The 11,642-nt window shown below is 44.2% G+C and overlaps 1 protein-coding gene across 2 annotated transcripts in view; it reads left to right on the plus strand.

The window, feature by feature from the left end:
- Nucleotides 1-11,267, plus strand: part of LOC310857900 (UPF0606 protein KIAA1549-like) — a 70,205-nt gene extending 58,938 nt beyond the window's left edge. For both annotated transcript variants that reach the window (XM_083763876.1, XM_083763877.1), the window contains 6 exons: nt 528-672; nt 1,069-1,404; nt 3,537-3,589; nt 4,596-4,744; nt 5,379-5,518; nt 7,293-11,267. In XM_083763876.1, the coding sequence (XP_083620002.1) occupies nt 528-672; nt 1,069-1,404; nt 3,537-3,589; nt 4,596-4,744; nt 5,379-5,518; nt 7,293-7,493 (1,024 nt within the window). In that variant the 3' untranslated portion in view covers nt 7,494-11,267. The remainder of the gene's footprint in view (nt 1-527; nt 673-1,068; nt 1,405-3,536; nt 3,590-4,595; nt 4,745-5,378; nt 5,519-7,292) is intronic.
- The last annotated feature ends 375 nt before the right edge of the window (nt 11,268-11,642 follow it).

The following is an 11,642-nucleotide window of genomic DNA, read 5'->3' on the forward strand; positions in this document are numbered from 1 at the left end:
GATGGTCGCCAGGTGGAAACTGATGCCGCTTGTACAGTATCAACATACGGTATTACATTATATAATAATGTATTTGGAAATGGAGGTATGATTTTCAATACGGTCAAACATACAGACACTCCTAGATATAGAATCATAAAAATATATCCAGTTATAGCCACATACAAATGTATCTTATGACAGCAGATCAGCTTTAAATAATATTAATATTATTAATAATAATATTGTCTGTCTGTCTGTGTGTGTGTGTGTGTGTGCGTGTGTGTGTGTGTGTGTGTGTGTGCGTGTGTGTGTGCGTGTGTGTGTGCGTGTGTGTGTGTGTGTGCGCATGTGCGTGTGTGTGTGTGTGTGTGTGTGTGTGTGTGTGTGTTTGTGTGTGTGTGTGTGTGTGTGTGTGTGTGTGCATGTGCGTGTGTGTGTGTGTGTGTGCGCATGTGCGTGTGCGTGTGCGTGTGCGTGTGTGTGTGTGTGTGTGTGTGTGTGTGTGTGTGTGTGCGTGCGTGCGTGCGTGTGTGCGTGCGTGCCAGTGGTCGAGGGAAGCGCTCTCCCAAGCAGAGGAAGAAGGAGCAGCTGAACGGCAGCCTGATGGACGCAGACAAAGACCACCTGATCTGCAACGAGAGCGACGCCACATACAGGAGGTGTCCTGGTGTCAGCAACGTGGCCTACGTGGTGAGAGAATCACGCCATAATATAGCCGCTCATCTGATAACACTGTGGTTTTCAAACCCGTTTCAATGAATGTGATGATGTATGACCGTGAGATGGAGGGTGACTGATTTAAGCAGTCACACCTGGCCTGAGTCATACTAGAACTGGACTCAGAGCTGGGTGTGGCTGCGCACCTGTTGTGCATGGACTTGATCAAGGCACAACAGGTGCGTAGCCACACCCAGATCTGAGTCCTGTTCTAGTATGACTCAGGCCAGGTGTGACTGCTTCTTAAATCAGTCATCCTCCATCTCACAATGACATTGATGTACGATGATAATAGCGCCCCTCACTTCACTCGTGTGATTTTGTTACATGTTTTCCCATAATATTGATTCTCTCCTAAACCATCCGCAGTCGGACCCAGACCAGTGTCCCGGCGGGTCCCCTCTCCGGAGCCCCTCCCCCACCGACGACGTCTTCCTGGGCCCCTCCTGCTCCCCCCCGGGCCACGCCCCTCCCCCGCCCCCCTACATGCCCCCCCAGCCCTCCATCGAGGAGGCGCGGCAGCAGATGCACTCGCTGCTGGACAACGCCTTCGCCCTGGTGTCGCCCACCTCCCAGGGCGGCGGGGGCGGCAGCACGGCCGGCATCACGCTCCCGGGTGTCGGCGCCGGCCACAACGTGCCGGGCTCCAGCCCTCCGGCCCGAGGCCCGCGGCAGTGGGCCTACCCGGTCAGCCCTTTCTCTGGGGTGAGTCAGTGTGACCGCCGCACACAGCGTGGAATCTCCTGGGGGGCTTTTCCTTTACTGTTGGGGGTTCTAGAGTGAGGGAGATGTATGTATCGGTTTGGCCGTGTTGACAATTATGCAGATAATGTGTCCCAATTTTTAACCACAGGTCTGCATGCCATATACCTATTTTGGGAATGTTATAATATTTTTTTGTTTTCAAAAATAGTTCACAACAACACGTCGTGTTGGTTATATAAAACAAAGTGTATTTTATATTTACTTGCATTATATTTTCATATAATTTAAATTTAGAAATGTATCTACCAAAATTGTATTTATTTGTTTGCCTATAAATTAAGCCAATTATATGTGCAATGGATAATCTAGATAATCTAACTAATCCATTTTATCGATTATAAAATAAATATCGATTTCAATAAAATAATTGATCTTTGAAATCAAAAAGAAAAAGAAAACAAATATGTGCAATACGGTTGTATGATGAAGTATAAAATAGGGCTTAAGTGCTTAATCAGGTTAATTGATCTAACAGCGTCGATTCGTCGATACAAAGAGATAAGAATAATCGAAAAAGCAATGGACAGACTAAGAAGATGGATTGCAGTGTAGTGAGGTCTGTGTTGTGCTTCACTGTCCCCAGGCTGCTCCTGTCCTCTCTCTCCCAGTGTGAACTGTTTTAATCATGTCCTCTTAGGAAACTAATCAGTTAAGGATTCCCCCATCTGCTACCCCCATGTGTCGCGAAGACCCCAGTGACCTTCAGTAACTAGTCCACTCAGCCCTCTAAGACGCTCTCTGCGGTCATATGAATAAGCTTGATAAGTAGTATAGATCTGTCTCTGGCACCTGAGACGCTCACTGTTATGTTACTGAGTGGACTTTTCCTGGGGGCAGATATCTGGCAAGTGCAAATAATTCAACCATGAATTGGTTAATATTGGTTAGACGGATTAATGGACCAAATGACAAAATGTAAAACCCATTGTTTAAAAATAATTGACATACTGTACTGTAAGTCATTAAACTCACCTAAAGGATAAGATATTAACTTAAGTTTCTCACAAGGAAAGGCCATGCCTGTTAAAAAACAGGAGATACACTACAGTAAGTTGCTTTGTTGCCACATAAGTCATAAAGCACTCAAGCAAAGAAGATACGTTTCTCAAAGGCCATAGACATGAATATTGTTGGGGGGAAAAATAGGAGATTAGTTGCCTTTTTGAGCCTTAAAGCACTCATTGCATTCAAGCAAAGAACTATGAAATAATTTTCTGACGTAATTGTCTAATCAAAGTTTCAGCCATTTTCAACACATTACCCTCAATGCCTTTTAAACCACTTACTATAAATTTAAATTAATTAAGGCACGTGCCTTAATAAATTAATAGTACCAGAAGGACTTTGGAGTGCTGGCTATTATTTACTTATTGTCTTTGCGAGCGGCGCACCGGGCAAATGGCATTTATATAGACTGTGTGTGCTCGTTTTTGTTCCTACTGTATCTACATTCGATCAGCCAGTATTTCCCTCTACACCAAATCTCTTCACCGAAAAAAGCAGAACAAGATCACAACACATTTCACTTTTCAGCGAATGTCCGACCCAGAATTGTGTTCATGTGTTTAACTTTACTGTCAGCATTATAAAGCAGTTGGTTCTCCAAGTGGAGTCCAGGGACCCTCAGTATGGACCCTCAAGGGTCTGTAACTCGGCGAAAGTACAAATGGAACCAAACAAACCTTTTACAAGTCTATTTGGTTCCATTCCATTTCCAGAACCACTGAAATAAATTGATAGCGTAAAATGCCCCAAAATAAGGCTCACAAAAACAACAACAACATATTAGTCATATAAAGTGCACCTGGCAGGATGTTTACTCCTGCCTGGAGTGGAAAGGAGAACGCTAGACTGAACATTCCTCATGGCACTTGGCAGCTATAAAAGCCATTTGCACTGCTTTATCAGGTTCACTGCTTTGACGTGCTGTGAAAGGTCAGTTAAGGCCCCAAAGTTGCCAGTTTATTTTAAGGTCAAAACTGTACAGAGAGGCTGGCTCTTCAAGTATATCGCTGTATCAGTGTCTTGAATATTCGGTTTTCACTGATTGTTGTGTTGTGTTGTTCTCACAGAGGTACGGTGACATGGGACTGTCCCCTCCCTCGGTCCATGGCCTGCTACAGAGGTGAGCCCACAAAGAGCCAATGACAAGACAATATTTAAGGAACTACTGCTGCATGCATGAATGAATGAGTTAGTTAATTCACATTTGCCACTATTTCCTCATCCATCAGAATGGTTTTACTGTACATCGGTCACTGTGGCCTGATTTCTACCACTGTACATGGGAGGGGGGAGGGGTGATGTCTGTCTGGGCCTCATGAATTATTGGAGAGGAATCATATTTATTTTATCACTCTAATGGATGCCAGAACTGGTCCCTTTACCGGTCCCATAAAAGGTAGCCGGTTTTGCGCGCGCATTTGTGTGTGTGTGTCCGTGTGTCCACGTGCATGTGTGCATGTGTGTGTGTGTATGTGTGGCTTTATACACTTTATATCCACACAGCGCCATCAAATTGTCCATTTTCTCGGAAACTGAGGAAACTTTCCCCTCAAGTTTATGGGGAAAATGTTTTTTTCCCCCCATAAACTTGAGATTAGAACGCCATGGTGCCGGCACCATGGCGTTCTGGGTTCTGGGCGCACTGGGTTAAATCTACATTGAATAACAGAAAGGGATCATTCTGTTAATTATGAAATAAATATTGGTTAATGCATCATTTACATTTAAAATATTCTTGGTTCTAGCATGAGCCGAATTAAATGGCAACCATTGACACAACTATCTGTACACAAATATTTCACAGGTGTTACCAATGATAGCCTACAAATTAAATGTATACAACTGGATAGTATGCTGGGCAAGACCGGGCCATTTGAGAGTCCAAACGGAAGTACCGCCCAAGGAAATGACGTTGACACTTTAAATATCTGTTTACATTGTCCGTGAATGAAACAAATGTTGTGATACTTTCCGGGGGGACATGCGGAAGTCCCACCTCGATAGCCACTCTCTGCATTAGGTCGTGACCAGGCTTTTCTCCTTGGAGATGAGTAAACTCAGGGGATAACATGGGAACAAGGCTAATATAAGTGTTCAATGACATCATGTATTTGTTGTTCTTCCAGACAGGGCCTGGGTACCAGCAGCTTCCCTCCCCTGGGAGAGTCAACAGGTTCTGGGGATCAGCTCCAGGCAGACAGTCTGTACACCAGAGCCCTGTACTCTGAAGAGCTGTCCTCCTCTGCCAGACCACGGCCTGTAGGGGGCACTACAGGTACAATAACACAGTGATACTCAAACCTTTTCTTTTTTAAAGGCTTTTTGCCTTCATTGATAGATCACAGTAGACAGGAAACGGGGAGAGAGGTGGGGGGGAAAGACACACAGTAAAGCTCGTCGGGATTGGGACTCGAACCCGCGACACACTGTCATGCTGGATTACCAGCCAAGGTCCTCTACATCTACACCTCTCAGCCATTATAAAATGGTAGTTTACAATGTTGTTGCTATCAGGTGGAAACCTAGTACGTCCAGAAAATGGAAAAGATATATATCTGTGTTTCCGTGGATCTAATGTAGGCTATATACTGTAGTCACAGGCTCCTATTAATACGTTTCATTCGTAAAGATTTATAAAACTCACAGACACACTTAACAATGTTCACTTTTTAAACAGCAATAATAGTGTTGTGACCTTAATGTAGATTGTCTATAGGCACAATCAAAATCAAATCAAATACAAAATGTATGTGATGATCCCTGACAACTCTGTGTGTGTGTGTGTGTGTGTGTGTGTGTGTGTGTGTGTGTGTGTGTGTGTGTGTGTGTGTGTGTGTGTGTGTGTGTGTGTGTTTGTGTGTGTGTGCGTGCGTGCGTGCGTGCGTGATTTCGTTCGTTTGTGTGTCCAGGGGCCCAGATCCATCATCTAACACAGGTGGGCTTGCCCGGTCGTCTCAACGGTTATCCACCAGGGGTCAGCAGAGCGCCCCCTGGTGGCTGGGACCACTACCATGACGACTACTCCAGAACTGCAACTGACAGAGACGCAGTGAGTCTACAAACAATCCTCACTGTATTTCTGCTGTCCACACTCAACACTTTATTTTATTTCAGTCACACAACTCTTAGATTGAATTTAGAACATATATCTATTCATTCCCTGTAGCATGAGCATTTTAGTTAAGTTGTAAACCAAATAGAACGGCAGTGAATTAATTAAGACCCCAGGGGGGGATCTAGAAACAGAGCCTACAGGTGGATGCTGGGGAGGCAGAACTTAATGGGCAGCAGATTAGCAGCAAGCAAGGCAGGGAGGCAGCAGTGACGCACAGCACAGCAAAGCAGAAGAGAGGCCAGGAATGAGCAAGTATAGGCAGAGAAGTTTAAATTGCCGCTCTGATCAGGCATATGTCTGACTAGTCAGCTGATCAGGTAAAGAGTGCATATGTCTGACTAGTCAGCTGATCAGGTAAAGAGTGCATATGTCTGACTAGTCAGCTGATCAGGCAAAGAGTGCATATGTCTGACTAGTCAGCTGATCAGGCAAAGAGTGCATATGTCTGACTAGTCAGCTGATCAGGTAAAGAGTGCATATGTCTGACTAGTCAGCTGATCAGGTAAAGAGTGCATATGTCTGACTAGTCAGCTGATCAGGTAAAGAGTGCATATGTCTGACTAGTCAGCTGATCAGGTAAAGAGTGCATATGTCTGACTAGTCAGCTGATCAGATAAAGAGTGCATATGTCTGACTAGTCAGCTGATCAGGTAAAGAGTGCATATGTCTGACTAGTCAGCTGATCAGGTAAAGAGTGCATATGTCTGACTAGTCAGCTGATCAGGTAAAGAGTGCATATGTCTGACTAGTCAGCTGATCAGGTAAAGAGTGCATATGTCTGACTAGTCAGCTGATCAGGTAAAGAGTGCATATGTCTGACTAGTCAGCTGATCAGGTAAAGAGTGCATATGTCTGACTAGTCAGCTGATCAGGTAAAGAGTGCATATGTCTGACTAGTCAGCTGATCAGGTAAAGAGTGCATATGTCTGACTAGTCAGCTGATCAGGTAAAGAGTGCATATGTCTGACTAGTCAGCTGATCAGGTAAAGAGTGCATATGTCTGACTAGTCAGCTGATCAGGTAAAGAGTGCATATGTCTGACTAGTCAGCTGATCAGGTAAAGAGTGCATATGTCTGACTAGTCAGCTGATCAGGTAAAGAGTGCATATGTCTGACTCAGGCTGATCAGGTAGGCGCGCTCTTTTGAGTAGTCTGCCTGAACTAGCTAGCTACGCAGGCTGCGCATCATTCAATTGGTTGATTTGATAGATATGCTTTATGTTTATCGATTACCTGTGTATATTATGTCTGTAAGCCTATTTCATCTTTCATGTTTTCTGTGCTCAGTGATTTTGTCTTCTGCAGAGCAGTGGTTATCAAATATTTTTATCATAAGGATCCTCAAATTTATATGTATATTTGACCACGAGTGCCCATCTGAAAGTATTTTGTGAAAGGGAACCCCATGTTTTAAACATTTTCAAAAATAATCTTCAAAAATGTAAAAAATAAATTAATAATTATTATAGAATCCCACATCTCTCAACAGGACGCATTGTGAGATTGTAGAGGATTTTTTTTATGCCATTTTGGTCTCCGAACCCCACTTTGAGAACCACTGCACTCTCTTATTCTAAGTTCTCCTTTTAGTTCTATCGATCATGTCTGTTTTTTTCCTTCCTCTTTCTTCCCCCTCTTTCTCTTCTCTCCCCTGGCGGGCCTTCAGTTCCTGGGCTACCCTGACTACTCGCCCCCTTCTATCTTCCAGATGCCCAGAAGTGGCGGTCTCAGGGAGCCCTCGGCACCCCCTGCCCACCTCGAACCCCCCGGGTTGGGCTATCCATCGCCCCCCGATCCCATGGACACCTCCCCGCCCACCCACTCCTCGGCCTCCCTCATCAAGGCCATCAGGGAGGAGCTAATGCGTCTCTCCCAGAAGCAGGCGGCGGTGCCTGGCTACCACAGCTGAGGCGGTATAGCTCAGTTTCCCCCCCCCCTGCCCGCCCCCCTCCTCCCTCCAGTCATGCCACTGCGCCTACCCGCCTGCTTCATCATCTCTAGAGCTTTAGCAGTGATACTTCCCATGGAAGTCTCTCGATTTGTGTACAATGAAAAACAAACTTAGACTGAAACGGAAGTTGGACGATATTTGGAGATAACGGACTAGACCTGGTGCCGGAACCGATTTTTGAGTGCTAAGCGAACGGCCCCCCATGGCGATTAGTAGGACTTCTCGACTGGGCTGCGACCGGAAAAGACACTTTCTGTGTTCGGACATAGCCTCATGGAATTTTAGACCCCTATACACGTTGTTGTATGTCAAATCTCGAAAATAGCAGATCTACAAGCTCGTAGATCGGCTATTGTCGTCGAATGTTGACCCGTTTTTGCCGGATGTTTGACTGTTACGACAGAATAGGGACGCTAGGGTTCGTGTGGTTAGCGGAGAAAGAGTTCATTGTGACAGGCCTGTGACATGAAGAACAATGTGAACTGTATACTTGATGAGAACTGTGGAACCTCGGACCGTTTGGAGATGAGGTGAGGTGAGATGTCCGTGACCCAGGCAGCCCTGCTTCCGTTACCACACATCAGCGTGGACCGGTGGGAAAGACCTCTGCCAAAACCCGGCCACCGTGTGGATCTGTGGACTTCCCCTGGAGTTAAATAATTTAGTTGTGGTGTTGCTTCTACAATCCTCTCATTGGATCACATCACTGCCCTCTCGTTGCAGACAGAACTACTATCAGCTTTAGCGTTTGTCGTTGTTTTAGGCTGCGTCATCAGCAACACCTAATGGCTGTCAATTTCCGATTCTCTCTCCTGTGGTAGCACGCATTATTTCGGGTCACTTTGAAAAGCTTTGAACGGCATCACGCCAGATACTTTTATTATCGGCTGCCTGGTGCTACATCACATTTTCTGCAATATGAGCCACGATATGCCTTGACACTGTGATACAGTTCAGCTGGCCCTACAGAGAGGTCAAAGTTCACAGCCAGCCAGCCAGTTAATTCAACGACAAAGGGGCAGACCATAATACGCAGTACCTGTTTTTGTTTTTTTTCTTTAATAGTAGCACAGTTATTTGTAATTTTGTTGGTTGTGATCCAATATCACGTAATTTTGTTGGTTGTGATCCAATATCACGCAACTAAGGGTGTGTTCGGAAATACGCTCTAGAGAGCGCTGGAGTGATCTCTCGTCGTTCGCACGTTCACAAGCATTCGGTGTGTTACCGACCAGTCGGACCGAAAAGCAGGGTTGCCCCGTGCATCATTCTGAACATTGAGGAAATGATTGCAAAGTGTGATGGTTGCAACTTGTTTTGGTATTCTAATCTAGACAATATTCAACATGCATTTGGGCTGCCTGCTGCCTGCCTTATACTGTAGGCTCTGTAGTTTAGAGTCCCAAGCCCGACGGAACTTTGTTGCGTGTCACTCCCTGATGCTTTCATATCTTCAGTACACTGAAAAAATATAATAGTATCCAACATGCATTTATTTTATGTAACTAAACAGCTAATAAACATGTTTAGATACGGAATTAAATTAATCATTTTCACCTTTCCTCTGACCAGAGCACTCTAAAACCGGACCAGATTCTCAGAGCTTATTTTCGAACACACCCAAGTTCAGATTGAGTTGATATCTCTGCCCCTTTGGCTTTATGTGTTTTTGGTTGACACTCTTGACACTTAAGATCCAACGGTCTGGTACTTAATTGTTTATTGATGGACAGTTGATACCAGAAGTCTTGACGGACACACAGTGAACCAGTGGCCTTGAAACAACACGTATGTAACATAAAACGTGACTTGCGTTAAAATGTATTATTGGTTATGGAAACACAAAGAAGTTTGGCTGCGGAAGTGAAATTGATATTATACTTGACATGATGTGTACTGCACTGTACTGTACCCGGTATTTGGTTGCAATAGGCTATATGCACATACGCCACTTCCGGACCTCTTCCGACTTCCTTCACAGGTGTTACTGATTATAATAATTAAGGCTCTCTCAAACACTACATCCAGACAGTGGAGTCACGAAGATGCCAAAAGGCGTCTCTTCCAGGTTTTTAGACAGCTGGTGGATGGAAATGAAGCTCCACCCACGCGGCATCTTGTAGAGTCGGACAGAAAAAAGGAAACTCTTTGCTGACGCAGCAATTTGCCGCAGCTGGTTTTTAGACCAGCTGTCTAAAAACCCGGAAGAGACGCCTGCCACTCGTGGCTTTTGGCGTCTTCGTGACTCCACTGTCTGGAAGCACCCAAACAGAGTGAGCTGGGTGCTGCTATTGTGCATGAAACACTCTGCTACACCAGTGGGTTTCAAAGTGCTCCCTACAGGTGTGTAACTCTGAGTGTGTACCATTTAATGTACACTCTCAGAGTTATGGGTGTCCTTGAAATTAAAACGTTTGAGAACCACTGTACACAAAATGGAACAGAGCCTTAAACAGTATTTGCAAAATGGTGTGTGCATAGAGCCTATTCGATGCATTGGCAGTATGCACGCTCCTTGGTGTTAGCTCAGGTCTTTCATAATGAGGTTCTTACTGGTCACATCACCAACATGTTTTGGTTTCATGGGTCCCATAGATCAGTGGTCCCCCCCCCCCCACACACACACACACTGATCAGCACTTGAAATTGTAGGAGTTGAGGCATAACATTTAGTTTCACGTGAAATAGCAGATCTACAATCTACAATCACAGTGCCTTGTTGTGCATTGTGAGCTTGTAGATCGGCTATTTTCACAATGTTTGCCTCTTTCTTATATAATTTGACAATTTGGCCAATATTTGACCAGTGTTTATACTATAGTTTATTGATTACCTTTGATGCAGTAAAGGTCCCTGCACACTGCTGCGTTTTTCGGATTTTTAGCAGCGTTTTTCTGCCAGTTGGTTTTCTGAAAAACGCGTCCTGTCTGCAAGGACCTTAATGGTCTTTTTTTCTTCTCTTTCTTTGTTTTGCTTTTTAATCAAAAATGTCTTAAAAGTCCATAAATTGACACTTCACTGTCATCTGGGGACCAAAATCATGTGGGGACCCCTAGGGTCTTGACCCACAGGCTGAGAACCAATGGCATAGATGAGCTGTCGTTTGATATGAGGAAAATAATTTCTCTGTACCTTTTCATGAAGAACGGAGTCATGGTCGAGGTGGTCTCTTGCACATTGAAACATATTGAATGTGTTCAGCACAGTATTCAAAAGGTATTTACAGCAGTGTTCAGCTCAGTGAGGCAGAAAGTAATACAACAATGTACTGTATTGTTGACAGTATGGTCGTGTATCCACCAAAGCCTTTTTTTCCCCTGGCTGAAAATTCTCCGACATTCTTTCAAAATGCTTGTCCAAACCTCCAGAATTGAAAATATTTAGATATTTACATTAGCAGACGTGAACGCACAGCAGAAAATAGACCCTCAGTACAGTCAGTAGCCTCATCATCACACTGCTGGCGTTTCCCGCATAAACAATTCAAAACATACAGTAGGAAAAAATGTCTGGGTGGACACAGCTGCGAATGGTTTACTACTTCATCCACTAAACTTTATGTGCTTTTCAAATTTCTCTGAAATGACCTTGCCTCATGTTTTTTTTTTTATGTTCTCCTTAAATGTGTCTGTTTTAAAATCTTTTTAGGTTACCTCTAATTGACATGAAGCCCTGCTCATATTGTGATGCTTTGGGGTCTGAAGTGGTATTTAAAATGAAATAAAAGAGAAACCTATTGACTTTTTAATGGAGGATTTGTACAGTTTTTTTGTGCAGACTCTAAAGAGGTTTAGTGATTCTGAAATCTGTTTTGTTTTCCTTACACAAGCACCAAATTAATGTTTGTCAGTGAAGTAAAAACAATAAGAAAGAAACTCCTACTGCTACTGACTATTGCCTAACGAGTTGTAGTCTTGTAGATCGGCTATTTTTGGTCCATGCCTGCACGACACCAGCGCACAACCACTTGATCGTTGCTGTCGTGCAGAAACTTAGAATCTCATCTAATGTAAGTTATATTTTTCTTTTGTAAATTAACACCCTAGCGCCTAGCCTACTTTACTACGGTGTGATACAAAACCATCAAACGTAGTAGATCTACAAGCT

This window comes from Protomyctophum parallelum (assembly GCF_964188405.1).
Source record: "Protomyctophum parallelum genome assembly, chromosome: 4".
In the NCBI taxonomy this organism is placed as follows: Eukaryota; Metazoa; Chordata; class Actinopteri; order Myctophiformes; family Myctophidae; genus Protomyctophum; species Protomyctophum parallelum.